Genomic DNA, 22,760 nt, shown 5'->3' on the forward strand with positions numbered 1-22,760 from the left:
AAATTATACTTCATGTTGAAAGAGTAAAAATAAATTGACAAAATCAGGACATTTTTCTTGATTTTCTGGACAAGGTTTGATTGTTGTAAAGAATGACATTTAAACCCTATGTCTTTCTCAGAATTATTTCATCTGATGTTTTTGTGTTGACAAATTTTGCCCTGGAAGATTGTTGAAAACAATGGCTATTTGCACCAATTTATTATGATGTTTAGAGACTTGCAATCCACCCCCCACTCACAAAAATTCAATATCTGTTGGAAAATAAATACATCATAAAACTTATTTTACCATTCCCCTTCCTCTATTAAAGGCAGTGGACACTATTGGTAATTACTAAAAATAATTTTTAGCATAAAACCTTTCTTGGTGACGAGTAATGGGGAAAGGTTGATGGTATAAAACATTGTGAGAAACGGCTCCCTCTGAAGTGTTGTAGTTTTCGAGAAAGAAGTAATTTTCCCTGAATTTGATTTCGAGACCTCAGATTTAGAACTTGAGATCTCGAAATCAACCATCTAAACGCACACAACTTCGTGTGACATGGGTGCTTTTTTCTTTCATTATTATCTCGCAAGTTCGAAGACCGATTGAGCTCGAATTTTCACAGGTTTGTTATTTTATGCATATGTTGAGATACCCCAACTGTGAAGGCTAGTCTTTGACCAATAGTGTCCACTGCCTTTAAGTACATGTATCTGTGGCGAGACTATAATATATGACAATGAAAGACTTTGTCTAGTTAATTAAATTTGTTTTAATTGGTCCTTTACGTACTTTTCACAGTATTACTGGAATACATTTCTTAAACTTATCTACATCACCATTTTCCCGCAATTCTTTACTTTACACTTTTCCATTTCATAAAGCAAGTTTTTCTCCACATATTATACGAATTATACAAAGGTATAAAACAAAAACAAATAATATAAAAATGAGTTAAGTTGATTTTCAAGTCAGCTATACATCGCGTTGTAAAACACTAACAAATTTTAAAGGTAAAAATTACATGTAAATTGAGTGATGAGGGAAAATGCAAAAATTTAATAAAACATTGTTTTGTATTTATTTTATACAAAATTTTATTTGGAAAGTAGACATTTATTCCTAATGTGATGAGCAAAGGTTTTCCTGACAAGAATCACGCTGTTTTAAACGCCATGACTTTATCGAACGTCAGGTTCTTCTTAAAGACACATAACTTTCCATTAGATGTCGTCTCTGTAACATAGTTTAATTCTCATAAATAACACCGCCTAGTCTTCAAATCTTACGCACCAAAGTAAATTCTTTTTTGGAATATTTTCAAATTTTGCTTTTTCAGTACATTTTTGTAATGATGCTTCTTTCATGAAGAAGACTTGTAGCAAACAAAATGTTCCACTTCAGTTATTCATACTTTCAAAAGACTTCAATTGGCTGAGAGTACAAAAAATGCTGCTCTGCAATTGGCTGGATTTGAATGACTCTTCAGGCAAGTTTAATGTGAGCCTCTCTTTGTTAATTCTTACGTTTCTGATTGGCTTAAAGTAGCTTCTGCAAGTCTGCCATTGGTGGGAAGTAATTTATTCAATTATTTCCATGATTATTTCCAAGGTCTATGATTGGCTGAGCAGTCCCGATTGATGATAGAAGGTAGTCTGCCATTGGTTGAATCTTGTAAGTTGCTATGATGTCCAGAATCCACTCTCTGGAAATGATGGGAACTCGGAACTTCCGGTATAAAGCTGGAAAATGAAAATGAAATAAGCTACAATTATAAACCACAACAATAGACTGTATTGAATAACCCCCTTTTTTGCTATGAAAGTGGCCATCTTGTAGGTCAAACCGTATGCCCGTCTACATGCCTACATCAAAGAAACACAAAGCATGCAGCGTTCCCAGTTTGATTTCTACCGCACAAGCACGCACATACACACGCACACGCTCACAGACGCCATCCTGTAGGGCAGATATTTGAACGGTGACGTCATATTCAATACGGTATATTGGTGGAGTGATCATTTACGAAGTGTTATCAATAACAACATTTTAAATTTCCTTCAACTTTGATCTTTATTTTATTTTCTGTTAATATTCAGTAATAATATGTGGCCCTGGGAAATAAATAAGGAACAGTAGCACAGGGGCTCTTTTACTGAGAAAAAAAATTGATTTGAGAAATGAAAATTTTTAGCAATGTCTTGGCATTTTGTAAAGATTAAACAGAAATGAATTGCCTCTTAAAGGGTTAAAGACACTGGACACTAATGGTAATTGTCAAAGACCAGCCTTCTCACTTGGTGTATCTCAACATATGCATAAAATAACAAAACTGTAAAAATTTGAGCTAAATTGGTCGTCGAAGTTGCGAGAGAATTATGGGGCAAAAACGCCCTTGTCACACGAAGTTGTGTGCTTTAGATGCTTGATTTCGAGACCTCAAAATCTAATCTAAGGTCTTGAAATCAAATTCGTGGAAAACTACTTCTTTCTAAAAAACTTTGTTACTTCAGAGAAAGCCGTTTCTCACAATGTTTTATACTATCAACAGCTCCCACTTACTTGTTACAAAGTAAGTTTTTGTGCTAACAATTATTTTGAGAATTTACCAATAGTGTCCACTGCCTTTAATGATCACCATTCAATAGGATATTGTCCACTTGACTAAACATTACTCAACATATTCAGAGTTTAAAGGCAGTGGACACTATTGGTATTTACTCAAAATAACTCTAAGCATAAAACCTTACTTGGTAACGAGTAATGGGGAGCTGTTGATAGTATAAAACATTGTGGTGACGTAGTTTTCGAGAAAGAAGTAATTCTCCACGAATTTGATTTCGAGACCTCAGATTTAGAATTTGAGGTCTCAAAATCAAGCATCTTAATGCACACAACTTCGTGTGACAAGGGTGTTTTTTCTTTCATTATTATCTCGCAACTTCGACGACAGATTAAGCTCAAATTTTCACAAGTGTGTTATTTTATATGTTGAGATACACCGAGTGAGAAGACTGGTCTTTGACAATTACCAATAGTGTCCAGTGTCTTTAAAGTCAGTGGACACTATTGGTAATTACTCAAAAAAATTATTAGCATAAAACCTTTCTTGGTGATGAGTAATGGGGAGAGGTTGATGGTTTAAAACATTGTGAGAAACGGCTCCCTCTGAAGTGCCATAGTTTTTCAAGAAAGAAATGTTTTCCACGAATTTGAGACCTCAGATTTAGAACTTGAGGTCTCAAAATCAACCATCTAAACGCACACAACTGCTTGTGACAAGGGTTATTTTTCTTTCATTATTATCTCGCAACTTTGATGACCGGTTGAGCTCAAATTTTCACAGGTTTGCTATCTTATGCATATGTTGAGACACACCAACTGTGAAGGCTAGACAATTACCAATAGTGTCCACTACCTTTAAATGCAAATGCAGAGCAAATTTTGACTTCACTGGGCTGTATTTGCAGCAAATGTTTTGCAGGAGTTGAGCAAACAACTATTCATTGCGAATATCTGCATAAAATTTTGTATCGCATTCGCAGAAAGTATGAACCGGGCTTGAGTAGTCAATTTGGAAAGTTGTCCTCACTGAACAAGGTCAAAGACAACATTACTCACCGTCATAATCGTAGGATAAGTCCCTGGCATCAGCCTGGGCAACAATGATGGATTTACGTCCCTCGTTGTAAGGAAACAAGGAGGGATGTTGGATAGTGCTTGCCCCCATCAGCTCCACAAGCGAGACTAGTTGCTCTAGAAAAAAAAATAACAATAAATATTATTATTATAGGTTTTCTCGGTCAAATTCGGCAAATGAGCAGTCACTTTCATTTTTATGTGTTCGAATTATAGCTGTTTTGCCTCTCCGGTTGTTACTGCACTTCAAATTCAGAATTCGGCCATTCAATTTCGATTTAAGTCGTTTAGCACTCTGTCCAATTTAGCGTATCGTCATTCTTTCTCGTGACACACACGCCTCAAGAAGCGTCTCCGAATTTGAATGCTGCTTTAAAGAATTGTAAAATAAATGAACATTTTGTTAAATCGAACGATGCAAAAATACATTTGACTGATCATAAAACGAAATCGAATGACCCTTTTTATACACATCAAGTAATGCAACAAGGGTGTTTTTTCTGTCTTTATTCTCTTGCAACTTCAATGACCACCTGAGCCCAAATTTTCACAGGCTTGTTATTTTATGCGTATGTTAGGACACACCAAATGAGAATACTGGTCTTTGACAACTACCAAACTGCTTTAAATGATTTGGGTTTGAGCAACTAAACAGGGAGTGTCAACAAAGAGCTGGCTGGATAGCCAAGTTGGTAGAGTGTCTGTAAATTAAGTGAAGGTTCAACTCCTGCTCCAGAAAATTGTCTTTGTCCAAGCCCAAATTTACCCAGTCAGTTTCACTGGTGCTTTACAACTTAATAGTTTTATTACTTTATATTTCTGGCAAAGAAACAAGGGATGACTTATAAGTTAGCTCACTGCAGCCCACAAGCCTGAGTAATCCCTTAAAGAGTGCTTGCAATGAGCCAGAACATCTGGGTCAACCCTTTCCTAGATGAAGTGTTCTGGGTTGTTTAATGTGCACTACCAACCCTACACAGTACATTTACAAAATGTATTTTATGAGCATTATTCATTACAAACAAATATAAACTGTCAGTAAAAGCTGAGGAGTCCAGCTCATTTTTTGCTCAGCAGAGAATTGTTTAGCAATATTTTTAATTTTTAAAAAGTCGCTCCATGAAATTGGGCTCAGAGCTCAGGGCCCAATTTCATAAAGCTGCTACGCACAACAAATTTACAAGTGATAGTCAGGATAAGCAAAATTCTCCTGAATACAAGTAACAATCAATATGCAACAAATGGAAATTTGGTTGGTAATTCTGCTTTTATCAGGGAAGAAATTTTCATGCTAAGCAAATTTTATAGAAGATGATGACCTATAGACCCCTTGCATATGATGTCACACTCTCAAAAAAATGCCACCCCTGAGACCAGCGTTTTGCGCTATGCACTGGGGTCAATTGATATATATATCCTCCTTGCAGCATGCGGAACGCACCTCCAAAAAGGTGCACTATTTCTGGAGTCAGATCTTTTGTACATTTTTTTGCCTGATTTCGACAGGATAGACGTGGGTGAGTGCACTGCGTGTTGGCAAGGAGTTTATAAATTACGTTGTTTGACATGATTTCCAATCCAGAAGTGCTTACCTTTATTGAGGCCTGTGAATGGACCGACACAGCAAACATCATATTTATGTAGTGGATACGGAGGCTTGGATAGTCTGGCTCGTCTTGGTCCCTTATGAGAAGAACCGTTGACCACGTCTCCTCGCACCTCAAAAGGTTCTTCAGAAAGGAGCTCTTCCGTCTTGAGGCAGGCTGAGACCCCTAGAAACAGACATGAGATACGGATGATGGTTAAAGACACTGGATACTATTGGTAGTTATCAAAGATCAGTCTTCTCACCTGGTGTATCTCAACATATGCATAAAATAACAAACCTGTGAAAATTTGAACTCACTTGGTCGTGGAAGTTGAGAGATAATAATGTAGAAAAAAAAACCCTTGTCACATAAAGTTGTGTGCTTTCAGATGCTTGATTTCGGGACCTCAACAAATAGTTCTGAGGTCTCGAAATCAAATTCAAATATTTTAGTGGAAAATTTCTTCTTTCTTGAAAACTATGCTACTTCAGAGGGAGTCGTTTCTTACAATGTTTTATACTATCAACAGCTCTCCATTGCTTGTTATCAAGGCAGTTGTTATGCCAAAAATGATTTTTGAGTAATTACCAATAGTGTCACGCCGAGTGCCTTTAATAAAAACAATTGTCAAACTCTGACATGAATAATGAGATTGAGGTAACAGTAACAGGCCTGGAATTTCAAGGAGGCCACAGAGGCCCTCAGCTTGGCCTTAGTGCTCCTCCAAAATGTTTCAATAGACTTTAAGATTTTCCAAGGGGAGTGCCCTCTTTCAAAATGGCCTTGCCCTCTCAAAGAAGAAAATCTATCCATCTCATTGTTTGTCTGTTTGCTTGTTTTGTTTAGATGATCTTCCCGTCAAAGGGAACTTGGCAAACAACCACAATGGGATATAAACGACCAGCTGGCAACAACTAATCTCTGGCATTTATGCAAGAGATTAGATGTTGCAAGGAACATTGGTTTAACGCCTATGATTATGAAATGCACAAATCAAGAAATTGTAACTCAGTAACTAGACGACAATACTTATTCTAGTCATTGTGAAATAAGTGGTTAGCTAGGAATAAACTTGTGATTGCAAGTCCTGCAGTCAAACCACTGGAACACTGTGGATACTTAATAAGGATCTTGGTGCTACTGTACTTACATTTAAAGCTGACGACCCACGCTCTAGAAGCAATACCTTGGAAGTATTTCAGAGTCCTCTCGCAAACCATTTGCTCATCTGCACGTGAAACACAGAATGAATTAATTCAATATTTTGTAAACCGACTGGAAGTGTCTTGGCCGAGCAGATAGGAGCACCAAACTCAACCTCTGCTTCATCTGATCGGCAGAGTGTGGGTTTGAGTCACGGTCATGGCACTTGTGGTGTCCTCAAGCAAGACACTTAACCATTGCTTCGTCCTTCGGATGGGACGTAAAGCCATAGGTGCTGTGTGTTGCTATAAAACTATCAATGCATGTAAAAGACCCCCCAGTACACACTTGGCGCAGAGGGAAGGTGCTCGCCCCTGTGTGTCTGGCAGAGCGACTATCTTAAATAATTTTTGACAACCTTGATTCTTATCAGTAATTTAGAGAGCGCTGCTCTGTCGCGACTACCCTGTGTAAAAATCCTCCGTACTTTTCTGCCAATTTCACCTTTATGTCTGTGTTTGTATAACGTTTGGGTGGTTCATCCACTTAAATATGGCAGATATTTGTACATAATTATCTGTACATTGTAATTTAATTCTTGTTGTCTGTTGTTGCCATGTCTTCCTTGTATGTAATGTAGTCTCCTTTCAAATGGAAGACAAAAATGTCATATTTTTATCATGATAATAAATATTTTTTGATATTTTTTTTTTAATGAAAGCTGCATTACAAAGCAAGAAAACTAACTTAAATAGTTGTTTGTACACCTGAAGACGTGTATGGATCAAAACTTTTACGGACACTGTGAATACTCTATGGTTTCATTGTAACAATTGTATTTACTACCCGCCCCCCTCCCCACCACCCCTAAAAAAAAAGAGGAAAATCCAAGCAGGTTGCATATGGAAGTGAATGAAGTTGATTATTTATTAGGGTGGTCTGCAATTTCTTTACCAGTGTTGACGATGACGTGAGTTGTGCAGGCGTTGAAGGTGCTAGCAAAACGGCAGCCAAAGATCTTGGCAAGTTGCTCAACGTCCTTCTACACAAAAAAAAAAAGAAAAAAAAAAGAAGAAATACAAAATTAAGGAACACATACTTTAATGACAAATTTCTTGCTTAGAATAATAACCCCTTGGTGATACAGGCCAAAAACTATGCGATATTCTTTGTCTCAATAAAATGCATGTCTCTAGGGACAAGTGACCATTGCCTACAAGCTCTGCTTCTGAAATATGCAGTCTCATATTTGTTTTTACTATACCTTTACTGTAAAGATGTACTGGTATTCTTGAAACTGATCACTCTTGAGTGATAATGTCTCTTATTTTTTGATACTGTAGACAAATATATGACCCTTGAAAATCTGCCTTGAAACTATTATTTGATATGACATGGAAAATGTACAGGCAACCAGCTACAGGTTGGGGAACTCCCTTGGTTAAGCGTTTCTTCCTCACAAAACAAAAACATCATTCAGTAACTCAAAACCCAAATTATTGAACTCTGGGGGTATGTCTGATCCATACACAGCATTTGTAATCAGTTTACTATCTCAATTTTCAGTCCATCATTATAAAGTACCTCAACATCCAAACTGTTGGAGTCTGATTATGGTGGTATGCCTGGTCCCATGTAGAGCAAAATCAGTTTACTAGTGCAGTCCATGGTCCAACACTAGACAGTACGTAAACACCCAAACTGTTGAACCCTGACAATGGTGGTAAGCCTGATCCCATGTAAAGCGTAATCAGTTTACTAGTGCAGTCCTCAGTCCAACACCAAACAATAACTTAACACCCAAACTGTTTGAACCCTGACAATGGTGGTAAGCCTGATCCCATGTAAAGCGTAATCAGTTTACTAGTGCAGTCCTCAGTCCAACACCAAACAATAACTCAACACCCAAACTGTTGGACTCTGATTATGGTGGTAAGCCTGATCCCATGTAAAGCATGATCAGTTTACTAGTGCAGTCCTCAGTCCAACACCATCCAGTAACTCAACACTCAAACTGTTGGACTCTGATTATGGTGGTAAGCCTGATCCCATGTAAAGCATAATCAGTTTACTAGTGCAGTCCTCGGTCTAACACCATTCAGTAACTCAACATCCAAACTGTTGGACTCTGATTATGGTGGTATGCCTGATCCCATGTAAAGCATGATCAGTTAACTAGTGCAGTCCTCGGTAAGCGCTGTGATTTAGTTTTCTAAGTAGAGCGTATTTTAAATGTCGTTTATTATTATTATTGTTATTAAGTCAACACCCAAACTGTTGGAGTCTGATTATGGTGGTAAGCCTGATCCCATGTAAAGCATGATCAGTTTACTAGTGCAGTCCTCAGTCCAACACCATCCAGTAACTCAACACCCAAACTGTTGGACTCTGATTATGGTGGTAAGCCTGATCCCATGTAAAGCATAATCAGTTTACTAGTGCAGTCCTCGGTCTAACACCATTCAGTAACTCAACATCCAAACTGTTGGACTCTGATTATGGTGGTATGCCTGATCCCATGTAAAGCATGATCAGTTAACTAGTGCAGTCCTCGGTAAGCGCTGTGATTTAGTTTTCTAAGTAGAGCGTATTTTAAATGTCGTTTATTATTATTATTGTTATTAAGTCAACATCCAAACTGTTGGAGTCTGATTATGGTGGTAAGCCTGATCCCATGTAAAGCATGATCAGTTAACTAGTGCAGTCCTCGGTAAGCGCTGTGATTTAGTTTTCTAAGTAGAGCGTATTTTAAATGTCGTTTATTATTATTATTGTTATTAAGTCAACATCCAAACTGTTGGAGTCTGATTATGGTGGTATGCCTGATCCCATGTAAAGCATGATCAGTTAACTAGTGCAGTCCTTGGTAAGCGCTGTGATTAAGTTTTCTAGGTAGAGCGTATTTTAAATGCCGTTTATTATTTTTAATATTATTATTATTAGGTCAACACCCAAACTGTTGGAGTCTGATTATGGTGGTATGCCTGATCCCATGTAAAGCGTAATCAGTTTACTAGTGCAGTCATCAGTCCAACACCAAACAATAACTCAACACCCAAACTGTTGGACTCTGATTATGGTGGTATGCCTGATCCCATGTAAAGCGTAATCAGTTTACTAGTGCAGTCATCAGTCCAACACCAAACAATAACTCAACACCCAAACTGTTGGACTCTGATTATGGTGGTATGCCTGATCCCATGTAAAGCATGATCAGTTTACTAGTGCAGTCCTCAGTCCAACACCAAACAGTAAGTCAACACCTAAACTGTTGGACTCTGATTATGGTGGTAAAGTGTGTAAAGCATTATCAGTTACCAGTGCAGTCCTCAGTCCAAAATAATCAAACAAGGCATGCAGATGGATTTTAAATGGATGAAGAGGGATAGGATTAATTGTTTCTCTTACCATGTCTTGTCGATTTAGTCCTGTTGAAACAAACGATATTGGTTTACTCTTCTTAGCACCAGGGGTGGTGTGATGACTTCGGCCGATGACTGGACTTAAAGATCTTTCCTCTGGACTCTCATCTCGCTCATGGTTACCTGTGCCGTCTACCTGGTTCCTCCCAGATGGTCCATCTTGATCCAGATCAACTCTTCTAGTCAAATGAACATCCCTCTGGTTTGAATGGTATAAATTCCTCCTGCTATTGAGTAATGGTTGACCTGGCTGTCTAGACTTTCTCAGAGGGGTGTTGTTCTTTACAACCTCAGATGACCGGGGCAGGATTCTGTCCTTTGCTGACTTCATCTCGAGTGTCTTACTTTTCCATCCAAATGTCTGCCGCTCTGGAACAGATCTCGACTTCTGAGGTGCAGCACTCTTGGATCGTCTTGGTGATGAGTTGTAGTCGTCATCATCAGAGGGGTCTTCGATGTGCATCCAGGACCTTCCCTCTGAGGCCTTGCTCTTGCTCCGGTTCTTAGAGCGACCCTTCCCTCGAGGGATGGAATCATCAGCAGCTCTGCTTCCTCCAGATCTGAACTTTGCGGCCAGACGGCTGACTTCTTTGATGCTCTCTGGAAGGTTGGCCAGGGAAGCTCTCCTGGCTGTGGACTGAGACAGGTCTGGTGGTGGGGAGGGAGATCGAGGGCTTCCACTTGGAATATCAGGGTCCTCCTCAGGCTCACTGATGTCCGAGTCGCTACCGTACGTAGTCACACCAGGAATCTCTAACTGACTTCTTGATGGTCGACAAGGCGAGGAATTTACAACATTTATTTCCGATCTAGTGATTTCAGTGATCTCTTCATCGGAGTCCGATTCATCATCGGAGATGACTGGTTTTGGCCTCCTGAATGACCTTTGGGGTGATTGACCTCTGTCTCCAAGTGATGCTGGTACATATGCATCAGCAACTGCTTTGATGCTGTGCGCTTTGCTGGAGTCATGGTTACTTGATGAGTATAAGTCCTTCTGGGAGCAAAGGTCAGCAGGAGTGCAAAGGTCAGCAGGAGTGCAAAGGTCAGCAGGAGTGAAAAGGTTGGCCGGAGTGTTACTGTCGTCATTGTGAGTGATGTCATCACTGCAGTTACTGTCACCATCGTGACTGATGTCATCACTGCAGTTACTGTCACCATCGTGAGTGATGTCATCACTGCAGTTACTGTCACCATCGTTCATGTCCAACATCTTTTTGGGATCTTCTGTTTCTGACGGCTGTCTTTGAATACCCTGATCATCCACCACAGAATCTTCTTCCATCTCGCCTTGATCTTTAACCTCGGGGTAAACTTTGTGACCTGGGTGCTTTTCAGAGTCACCGTCGAGATCCGCTTCCATTTGGGCGATCTCCAAAGCCATCTTCTTCAATGATTCCTGAGCTTTCAGTCGTTGCTGAAAATAGATAAAAGGATAAATATATTATCATCATTTTTATAAGGCAACTTACGAGAACCATCATTGGACAGAAATCTAGTAAAATGAAAAGAGAAGACAGATGCTGCTAGAGAGAAACAAGTCGTTTGAGATAATCTTGGCCCAATTTCATGGCATTGCTACAACCACGAAAAAACTGCACTAAGGGCCATCAGAATCACATGCAATTTATTGACCATATAAGCGGAGACTGCGGTGGTTAAGCAGCACTAAGGCATTGTTAATGTTATTGACTGTTGTGTACAAATTCTGCATTTATTACTTGTTAACTGTATTTTCTCGTGGGTGTTTTAACTGTATGGATTAGATCTTCTTTTAATTGTTCAGCGACCAGGAGCATGTTTTCATGGAAAGGTACTATACAAATTTCCACTATTATTATTATTATTAAAGTACTGCGGTTATGAAGAAAGATATAACTTTTTATTTCCCAAAAGTTGAACATTGGAAGATTACTACGGGGGCGGTAACACTTCTCACATTGTTTATTCCAATATATTTTGTTCTCTGCATGGCAAATTTGTGCCAAAGTTTCGCGAGTATCTCACAAACGCAACCTACTTTTGAAATGAAATTTTCTCAGGTTTGTTTTTACTGTATACACCTACATTTACAAAGGAATAAAAAAATTGTAGGTATCTACTCAAGGTATAGACCTTTATCACAATGTCACCATCTTGGTCATGTTCCCTGTTTCCAATAACAGTATAATGATTGCTTACATTCATTGAGCAAACATGGCACCAGACTATTACTTCGTCCAGCCTCAGTTTGGTTACATTGAGATGGAATGGAGTAAAATCAAGATGGCCACACCGTGATAAATTCAATTAAATTCAATTAAAACAATTTAATCATCCTTTGCAGGCAATTACAACAGTAGACCAGCTCCATATAAAAAAAATATCTAAAGGCCTTGTCACACGAGGCAACTTTTGCAGGCAACTTGGAGGCAACCAACTACAGTGCAGGCTACAAGACCACTTTGGTAGCACATGAGTCAATTTTAAAACATTGTCTTACAATCTACAAAAAAACAATTTTAACATTCAAATGGGAATTCTTCTTGGAGATTGCCTGGAACTGGTTGCGCGTAAATTGCCTTGTGTGACATGGCCCTAAAAGTCTACACAATGCCATTAGCTTGTAGAATTACCTGTGTACTCATGAGTTCACTCTGGCTAGACAGAACCGATGATGCACTGGTCAGGTTCAACTGATGGCTGCAATTAGTCTCTGAGCAACAAGATCCTTCAGCTGCAAAAAATAAATGTAGAAAACTTTAAGGTCATGTAACAAAGATGGTACACAAAAGAGAGATCCAGAAAATTTGAAAAGTGTGTCCTCTTCGATAAAACCCAAATTTTTTGTAAAAATAGGGGCTTTCTCCTTCTTGTCCATAATTTTTCAAGTTAAAAAAGAAGGATAAAGAAAGTTCAATGAAAGCTTATGCAATCAGGCAAAGTTTCTTGCAATTATAATATATGTACAATTCAAATTCAAGACTAAGTTGTTGAAAAAAGGGATGCAAATAACAGGTGATACAAGAGCAAATTAGTTGGCTCAGAACTATAAGGTCATAAGTACAATTTGTATGCGTTTCATAAATTGATTTTGCCTATTTGTGAATAGGTCTAGTTCTAAGTTAGGACAATCTTGTTTAAATTGACCCCAGATAATAAGCATTTGTCACTTAAAGCCCTTTTGATCAGTACGGATATGAAACTTAGCATTCAGGACCTTTTAGTACTCAGCCAACGAAATATAACAAGGCTTACTGTCATAATGGTGGTCCTCAATGCCAGTCATCAGGTCTTCATGTTCATTATCATCGCCTTCCATGAGATTCAGGCCATTCTCTCCATCATCCATTTCTTCCATCTTTCCTTCTTCCTCCTCTCCTTTCTGGATCTTTGCATCTCCCACTAAAGCATCCTCATCTTCACTTTCCTCAACTCCATTCTCTTCAACACCATCTCCAATAACTGCCTCTTGCTGTATCGTCTCCAGACACTTCATTGAAGCTTTGCTGACGTTCTGTTGAAAGATGCTTAAGCTCTGGCTTTTGTCCAGAGTATCCTCATCTTGTTCAGTCTCTCGTAAGACTTCAGATCTTGGTGGACTTTTATGAAGAGGGAAGACTCTCCTATCAAAGGAGTCGTCAAGACTTGGCTCATCAGCGCCAGAACTCTCTCTTGTATTTCTCTCCGGTAAAATGGCAGATGTTTCTTTCACCTCTCTGGGATTGGTTACTTTGAGAGTTTGATTTGATCTTGAAACAGTTGGCCCAGTTGCAGAGGCAAGGGTCTTGGTTGACTTGAAGCTGGTGCTGCTGGCCAAGGATGAGGTTGAGCTGAATGAAAACGTGGATCTTTTGAATGTTTGGAGGTTTGTCGCAACCTGACACGGAGGAGTTGGCGGGATGATGACGTCATCATCATCATCTTCCTCATCATCGTCCCCTTCCTCCTCACCGAATTCTTGGCAGCATTCTTCCTCCTCGTCGCTATTACCATCATGGCGCAGTTGTTCATCCTCGGCACTAACCATCTCAACATCACCGCTTGAGTTGAAGTCGTTATCTACATCGGCTCCTTTGCAGTGTTGACCAGTCACTTCATCCATCGTAGAATCCAAAAAAACATCCTTCTTTGCTTTGTTGTGGCTGTCTAAATTGGCTTGTTTATCATTTTTTAGACTCTTCAAACTGGAAGAACTGCTCTCATCTCTTTCTTCCCTTATTTCTCCTCTTCCATCGAGACAGACCTGATTTGTTTCTTGTGGATGATGAAGTATGACATCGTCTTCCACCATTTCATCTTCCAGGTGGTCTCTTGTGACACTTTCCCTTGATTCATTTCTAGTCTGCTTTGATCTACTTGCTCTTGATGAAGAACTTTTTCTCTTCATAGGCTGTGGCTTTGGACTTGGTTGAGAGGAAGGAATGACATCTTGAGAGATTCCAGATGCATGGATACTCTCACTGACTGTTGATGGTTTCTTCTGATAACTTGAATTCAGATCTTTTCCTAATCGGTGTTTCCGAGGTATGGGGATGGGTTCAGAGAGGCGGCTGGGACTTTCGGAAGCTCCTTCACTGGCAGACACAAAGTCGTCATCTGTTGCCTTTGAGGGTGTTTGCCGGCGGCCTCCACTTCCTCTCTTTACTACAGGGCTAGGCTTCTGCAAACTGTTGCTGCGTTTTGTGACAACTTTTCCTAGAAAAGGTATTGACAATGATGCTCTTGAAGACAGAGACAAAGACTTTGTTGACTTTGAGGTAAAACTAGGCTCACTGTTTAATTGTTCTGATGAATTTGAAGACTCTGTATGAACCAATTCAGGTGAATTTCTTTCAGGCGACTGCTCCTTCTGTTTGATTGCCTTTGAGTTTCTCTGAGAATCTTCTATCTGGTTCTCTTCCCGAGCTACCTCGGGTCTACATCCTTGTTGGTTTTTCTTTGGACTCTTCATTGGATTCGAGATCAAGGAAGAACTTCCCTCGGATGCTGTCTCAAATTGCCCAGAGCTTTCACCAACTTGTAATCCATTCTGAGATGATACAGACAGGGCTTGGTCTCTTGAATCTTTTGCAGGACTTTCATCAAAGAGTGATTGGGAACCAAGTTCAGTTCCAAAAACATTTGTAGAAGGGCTGTTTGTCAAATAGTCGTCAGACACTTGGAGACACTCCTGGCTTTTCTGTCTGGTCGTCCAAGATGAGGCTAGAGTTTTCTCTTTCTGGGACTTGTCAATTTCAGGAGTATGACTTTTTAAAAGGTTTCCACGACGAGATAAACTTCTACTCTTGCGTCTTGTCTGTAATCCAAACATTGAGGATTCTGTATCCTTACTAACTCTGGAGTTGTCTTCTGAAGCTTCATGGCGGAGATAGGTTGGTGCATGCTCTGACTTTGTAGACTGCTGGGATTCGATGTCTTGTCGTACTCCACGGAGACGTTCACTTTTCCGCCTGGTTCCAACTTCATCATGCTGTATTTTAGATGCACTGAAACAAGTAGCACCAGCACTTCTCTGTCTCTTACTTGAAGGTTTGGTTTCGGCGACACTCTTTTCATCAGGACAAGACTTTCTCTTCATTGTTTCCCTTCTGCCAGATGAATCTGAGGAAGTTAAGGGAGAGGGTCTCCCAGAGTTGGCAACTTCTGGATTCCTTGTGAGGGTTTTGCGATAGTGATCTGGTGGTGAGACAAGCAATTTTTCACTCTCTCTATTAGAAGAATCCTCAACAGATCTAAGGAATGATGAATCTGGTGAAGGTTTTTGTCTTCTCTTCGACAACACGTTAGTTTGAGGTGATTTATCTGAGGAGCTTTCCTTCTTCCCTTTTGTTACAAACCTCTCAGTTTTAGGATCAGCGAGTTTCTGTCTGGTTTTATCTGCAGCTCTAGACTTTTGGGTGACATCCGGTTGAGTAGTTTTAGGAAAGTTACAGTTCAATATCTCAATGGTATTTGAAGGTTTTTTAGCAGAGACTTCCTCGATGTCACTTTCTGTTTCTTCTGGCAACCTCTTCGCTTTCCTAGATGATCTACGTTTTGGTCTTTCTTGAGGGGTTTGGTCAGGAGTCTCCTGGGTACTTGTTGGAGTCCGCCTGGTCATCATTGGGGAAGTCTCCCTCTCAGTAAGGGACATGCGGATCTTGCGGCTTTGGTTGTCCTGAAGAAGTTTTCTTGGTTGCTTTTTCTGTTCTTGAGAGACAAACTGAATGCTGGATGAGTCGTCTAAGTCCTCATAGAGCTCAATGGACTCGGTGTCAGATCCGGATGGAATGGTTTCACCGATGGTGACGATCATAACAGGAACTGAAAGAAAATGAGTAAGTAATTATTTTTTAAGATTTGGAGCTGAACAAAATAAATATGTACTTCAAGTTATCCTTATAGCGAAGGCTTAACTTGTGATATTGATGATGGTGGAATCTCTATAATTTTTGCATTTTAAGCCATAAAGGCCTGAGGGTTTAAAAAGTTTATCGGCAATCAAATAACTTCAGAAAGGAGATTTTTTTCATAACAATGTATTGAAAAACAAATGGGTCATTTTGAAACATGGTATGTTGTGGGAGGAGTGCTGGCACTGAATAAAGCCAGTCTGATGCTTCGAACAGTATCTCCTCATTTCTCCTGAAGACGAGCAGAGTATTTTTTTGAAGCTTCAAGACTAATACATTAGAGTAATGCACAACAGACTTACACTTGGTTGTACATGTAAGTTCACTAGTAACAGTCTTCTGCTAAAGGGTTTTGGTAACTTTTGTAGGTCAAATTTTTTGCCATGACATGAATCCCTACTCACTGTGCATGAAGATGTATGCAATATAATTTTATTGTAGAAGTTTAAGCCTCATTAGTTGTCAAGTTTTGAGAGAAACAAGGGAAAATCACAGAGCAATGTTTTCAGGAGAGTCGCATTAATCTAACATTGTATTACTAAACAAAAAATTGTCTTTTTGAGACAAAAGTTACTTTTGTGAATTTTGTTTTACTCATTTCTCAAAAAACTAAAGCGCCTCAGAAAGTAAGTGTGTTACAAAAGTTTAATGTAAATTTGTGGACGTTTGTGGTCGGTGTTGTACACAAAGTACCCAAAACCTTTAAAGACACTGGACACTATTGGTAGTTGTCAAAGACCATTGTTCTCACTTGGTGTATCTCAACATAAGCATAAAATTTGAGCTTAATTGATAGTTGAAGTTGCGAGATAATAATGAAAGAAAAACACCCTTGTTACACGAAGTTGTACATGTATGCTTTCAGATGCTTGATTTTGAGACCTCAAAATCTAATTTCAGAGGGCGCCGTTTCTCACAATGTTTTATATTATAACACCCCTTACCAATATTCTGCCTTTCCATTGGTTTAGAGTGCGTCACATGATATGTCTTAGTTTTACTAGACAACGGCTATGTGATAGTGCATCGGTTTACCGTGCCCTAGTCCGAAGACTATCCAGACGTCCGTTGCGTGTACGAGGATGATAAATAAATAGTCTGTAACCATTCGGATTACATGACATACAGCACAGTAAAAGATTTCGCAATCTGTATTCGCGTCGTCCGTGGATTGTAGCATTCAGGTCTGAACTTAATAGTACGGTGTTTAGAAATGTTTGGGGTGTTATAAAACAAATATTGACTGCTTTTACTCGTGCAATGGTCAAAACTATGACTCCCTCGGTGATCCCTGGAGCGTTCTATTTTCCCGAGGAGAAGCCGAGGGAACATAGAACGCTCCGGGGATCACCTCGGGAGTCATAGTTTTAACCATAGCACTTGAAGCAGTCAAAATTTGTACACTATCAACCTCTCCCCATTACTCATTACCAAGTAAGGTTTATGCTAATATTTATTTTGAGTAATTACCAATAGTGTCCACTGCTTTTAAGAATTTATTGATAATACCAATGCTTCGACTTACCGTTTTCTCCTTCCAGATCAATTGATTCTGTCCGGTCACTTTCACCACTGTCATTTCCTCCATCTTCCGCTCCAGTCTGCTGTGGATCGGTCGGAGTCCGTTGAGGAGAAGCCGTCATGGGAGAAAGTTCACTCTTCTGTTGCTCATCATCGGCTGTGAAGAGACTCACAGATCCTGGCAAACTCTCAAGTATCTCTCTTCCGTTGTCAGACTTCTGTTGAAAATTTAAAACATCGTCCTCTTTTAGCGGAATGTCATCAGGAATTGTCGTGGCAGCTCTCTGGTTTGGTGTTTTCTGATTTATTTCGACTTTGGATTTCCCTTCGTCTTCTTTTCCCAATCCTCTGGAGTTAACTTCCAAACTATCACCACAAGGATCTATTGAAGTATTCATTTTGCAGTCTGCTTCATCATCTCCACACAAACTTTTTCTTTTATTTCTTGTGCTTGAAATGTTGTATCTGCTCCTGCGTTTGTAATCTTTGACTTCACCACTATGCCTGTCTTCTTTTGATGCATTATTGCTGCCCTTGGGGACATTATCACAAATGTTCTGTCCACTAAGTGCAGGAGTTTTTTCTTGATTTCCTTTCTCTCTTGAAACATGGCTTACCAATTTTTCGCAAGACCGGCTCCTCAGAGAACGCCTTGATTTTTGTCCACTGCTGCCTTGTAAAGATGCCTCAGCAATTTTTAAGTCAACCTCAGCACCCTCCTTTGAAGGAGTCTTTTCTTCCTTACCGTAGTGCAAATCTTCCCCCTGGGCATCTGATGACGGAACTAGCTCATTAGAAGTGGAGGTTCGCTTCATCGCTTTCTGTTTTGTCGAGAGTGCACAATGATCACTGTTAGAATCATAAGACTCGATCAAACCACCATGGCCATCTAATTCAATCGCCTGATCATCAGCAGTTGATCGTCTGATACTGCGCCTTTTGACTTTACCTGCTGATGTAGGAACCTTCAGAGTCTTGCTGTTAGTTGTTGTCGAGTTTGAAGTTTGTCGTAGGGTTCTCTTTCCGGCAGTAATAGTATGATCAGTCTTTGAATCTGTTAGAGTTACTTGCTTGTTGTCTAATAACGTCTGTGTCTTTATGCCTTTACCTTCTCCATCAGCTTTGCTCTGCTCAGCTACTTCGCCAGACCTCCTTGCTCGATCACCACTCTTGTTTTTCACCAATACCGCCAATTCTGGCTTAGTTCTGCTCGGCTGGATAAATTGATCCTTTGATCCAGGCTCAGGCTTACCTCGTCTCGATGACCTGAGTGAGAACTGCCGAGGCTCTGTGTCAAATTCTCTTGCCAATTCAAGAGCAATCTGCCAATCGCTTTTGGAGACATCCGCTTCGTGATGAGGTCCAGCTTCTTGAGGTACCACAGAAGTCTCACACTCTTTGCTTGGAACAATTGAATTTTCTTTTTGATTAAGTTGAGGCTCCAAGTTGTTCTTTTCGTCATCAGATTCTTCAGTGAGGTCAACAGTGAAATCACCAACTTCATCGTCATTCTCTTGATCAACAACACCTGATTTAGAAGCGATGCCTTTTGGGGAGCCAACTCTACCTTTTGCTTGTACAATAAAAGAGCTCTGTAGATCTATTTCATCACTTTGTTCTGTGGCACTGTCTTCAACAAGACATTCTTCGACAATGTTGGATCTGTCTTCATCATCGGAACAAACATCTCCTGTCTCAGCATACATTTTCTCAACTTTTTCCTCAACATCCATGACATTTGCAGCTTTGAGTTTATGAGGATCGTTTTCAGGACTCGTTTTTAGCTGTAGACGCCCTTTCTTGTACACCTGACCAAAAACACCAGCACTTGTAAGGGGACTGTGCTTTTTCACTTGCGGTTGGGAGCACCCCATCAACTCCTCTCCTTGGCAATCAGAAGGTGTGTCAGCATGAGGTACGTGCGGTGCACTAATGAGGGTTAGCTTGGTACGGCGTGACTGCCTTCTTGGAGGACTACCGTCAGTGAAAATCTCAGGAATGGCTCTCAGTCTTGCTGGTGTTTCTGTAGATGATTCATGAGACGGATCGCTCAGGCTTTCAAGTGAGCTTTCTCCGTCATATTCTTGTTGAGGTACATCGACAAGGTTTTTCTCAGAGTGCTCTGAAAGCCTTTTGGGAAGAATAATCTCTGTCACTCTCTCAGGAGCAGATGTTTGTATAGATGTGTCTGCAGATGGTTCATAAGTTGGATCTGTTGGGCCTTCTAAGGAGCTTCCTCCATCACTGTCGTCATGGTTACTCCCATCTTCAAACCTGTAATCTGTATTATCATCATCATCACTGTCTACTCCATCAAGACATTCATCCTCATTTGAAGGGATGACTTCTTCAGAAACATTCCTTTTGTTTCTTGACTTACAGTTGTCTTCTGGCGGTGTCTTCTCCTTCTCAATGTCCTTCCCACTTTCCACTATGCCTTCTTTACTGGATCTGTTGTCCTTCGCTCTGCTCCTTAGTTCTCTGATGGGTTGTTCGTCAAGGATCAAGCTTTGGTCCTCTTTTCCACTATTTTTTTGCTTGTTCCTTTGATTTGTCTCCGATTGTGATTTTACGACCAAATTCTCCTGGTTTTTATCTTGCAACCCAGTGGACTGTCGACTTTGCTCTAGGGTGAATAGTGCATGATCTGATTCTTTATTTTGGTGTTGCTTGAAAGTTCCTGGTGCTTTTCTTGAAGAAGTTCCGTTTGGGGATATTTGTTCCGCTTCTAGGTCTTCCTCGACAGTCTTTGTTTGAATTTTCCTCCTTAAAGATCTCTGATTGTTCTCAGGACTACTGCCGGTCTGCAGAGAAGGCGAAACTTTCCTCCTTTCCACTTCTGGTGGTTCTTTGAAACATTGTTCATCTTGGGATTGCTGGGACTCATCTGAACGTCTTGAAGTGGTTGCTCCAAGTTGGATCTGTGTTGAGGCTTGACTTCCTGCTGCCTGACTACTTCCAACAATTTTTTTTTCAGCACTGTTGCTCTTCTTCCACTTCATGTAGTCAAATTCCTTTGTGCTTTTCCCACTTGGATTCTTCTGGCGCCTGGCTCGCTTGGGTTTGGGCTTCTTTGGGGTTCGTTGGCTGGCGATGAACTCATATGGATCCTCCTCTGCTGTTGACAAACTAGTCTCACTACTTGGGAGCTTGCTTTGCCCAACTGTAGACCTATCTTTTCCACAATTTTTGTCTTTCTCCTCACAACCTCCAAAGTTTTGATTTTGCTTCTCAGGACCTGACACTTCTGTCATATTATCGTTTGCTCTCACATTATTTCTTGCATCATATAACTTGGTGCTTGAAACATCTTGTGGGGGATCAGGATGAGAAAAGCTGGTATGAGAACCACCTGGTTGACTTATGTCCGCATCAGGGCTGTCATCAACATCAAAATCTCCAAGCATGCCAAAAGATCCCTGGTCTAAAGCCTGAAGCAAACAGTCCCCATTATCCCGACTTTTATTTAGACTCTTTGCTGCAACTCTTGGATTGCTTACTTCCTTGTTGCCCAGCTTCACTGACACTTTTGCAGGGTTGTTCTCGTCAACAACCAAGCCTTCTGCAACTTTCAGTTTTAGCTCTTCGAGTCTCTCAGTAACCTGCCGTGTTGCCTTGGCATCTTTCTGTGCTATGACTCCCAGAGACCCTTTCTCAAGAGCTTCCAAGAGATTACACCCATCTTGATTACGCTCTGTTAGATTTTTTTCCTCGGCCTCATCTAAGGTCTTAGCCTCATCCAAGGTCTTAGATGATGAAGAGCCGACTGAAGGTGACCAGGTCTGAATCTGATTGACTGGCTGTAAGGGCTTTCGGTTTCTCGTCTCCCTGCTGCTTCTCCGTTTGAGCTTGTCTTCAGCAACATCACTGTTTAAGGTAAAAAGGAAAAAGGAAAGTCCAAAATCATTTCTTGCAAGTATCAAATAGTTATAAAGGTTGCCAATTTCATGAATCAGTGTTTGAGATTATTGGCAATTAATAATTGGACAGTTTCGCGACATGGATGCGCAAGTTTTTACGCACTTTTGCCTCTTTTGAGCCCAGTGAGTCACTGGTTTCAAAGTATCATTAATGTGATTAACACATGAAAGAGACAGGAGCCATCGAAAGCTAAACTATGGCCCCTGAACTTGTCGGGAATTTTTGCCAAGAAAAAAGTCACAACATTTTGACAATTTTAGCCGTTTATTTTGACAATCCATTAATGTTAAAAGAAAGTGCCAGGACCTGCTCTTCACTGCGTGGTTATGACCTTGGTAACAAACCGAGTCCTCGCAATGTTATTCCCTAATTAAAATGTTAGGTTTTTATTTATATTAAAAGTGAACAGCCACTATCCTTATCACAAATACTCGGTACGCGCTTGTTAGGCATTGAACGAGGTGCATGCTGGTCTAGCTAAGGGATAACATTTGACCGCTAGCTAGACCAGCATACACCTCATTCAACAGTTAGCCCTTGCGCAATGGATATTTCTAAAAAGGTTTGGTGCCCATGTTACAAACAAGGTTGAAAACCAAAGGTGTACCAGATATCTCAACCTTATTTATAAATCAACTATTCTGTGTCAATGAGGAATAACAAATTCTTTGTCTATAGGATTTGAGGCATTGCATGGTGAGGTATCAATGTATATTTGGTTTGCGGTAACACCATGTCTGTATCTACTTGCCAGGTAGAGTTGTTCTTAGGGAACTGTCTTGCTTTATTCTACTGCCGTGAAGTAGATAATCGGAGGTTCGGGAGACTTCTCAGTTCTGAAAAGAACTGTCCTGCTTTTTAACTATTACCAGGACGGATGGTATAGAAATTAGACTGGACTACTACTTTAGCTTATAGGATCGTAATTAACTGTACTGCCGCGGAGTCAGTTCTGAATTGGTCTCAACGTTTCGACTAGCTTGCTCTAGTCATCGTCAGGAGGAATTCTTTGTCAATAACAAGATCTGCAAAGACTTAGTCAATATTAATCTGTTGTTCATTTGGTGTCTTTGCAATAGAAAGTGGACACACAAAATCGATTGTGGCTGTGTTCCTTGACTTCCAAAAAGAAGAGAAAAAAGCCCCAAAAGAAATTGTTTCAGATA

General features: G+C 40.1%; 1 protein-coding gene across 1 annotated transcript in view; it reads right to left on the minus strand.

The window, feature by feature from the left end:
• Window positions 1-768: 768 nt before the first annotated feature.
• The window catches only part of LOC139948642 (uncharacterized), a 33,281-nt gene continuing 11,289 nt past the window's right edge, over window positions 769-22,760 (minus strand). The window contains exons 7-15 of the mRNA XM_071946852.1: window positions 17,678-21,540; window positions 13,016-16,063; window positions 12,394-12,494; window positions 9,765-11,195; window positions 7,311-7,398; window positions 6,364-6,441; window positions 5,217-5,396; window positions 3,607-3,741; window positions 769-1,727 (exon numbers count right to left, since the gene is read on the minus strand). Coding sequence (XP_071802953.1) covers window positions 1,570-1,727; window positions 3,607-3,741; window positions 5,217-5,396; window positions 6,364-6,441; window positions 7,311-7,398; window positions 9,765-11,195; window positions 12,394-12,494; window positions 13,016-16,063; window positions 17,678-21,540 — 9,082 coding nt within the window. The 3' untranslated portion in view covers window positions 769-1,569. The remainder of the gene's footprint in view (window positions 1,728-3,606; window positions 3,742-5,216; window positions 5,397-6,363; window positions 6,442-7,310; window positions 7,399-9,764; window positions 11,196-12,393; window positions 12,495-13,015; window positions 16,064-17,677; window positions 21,541-22,760) is intronic.

This window comes from Asterias amurensis, chromosome 16, assembly GCF_032118995.1.
Source record: "Asterias amurensis chromosome 16, ASM3211899v1".
Classification (NCBI taxonomy): domain Eukaryota; kingdom Metazoa; phylum Echinodermata; class Asteroidea; order Forcipulatida; family Asteriidae; genus Asterias; species Asterias amurensis.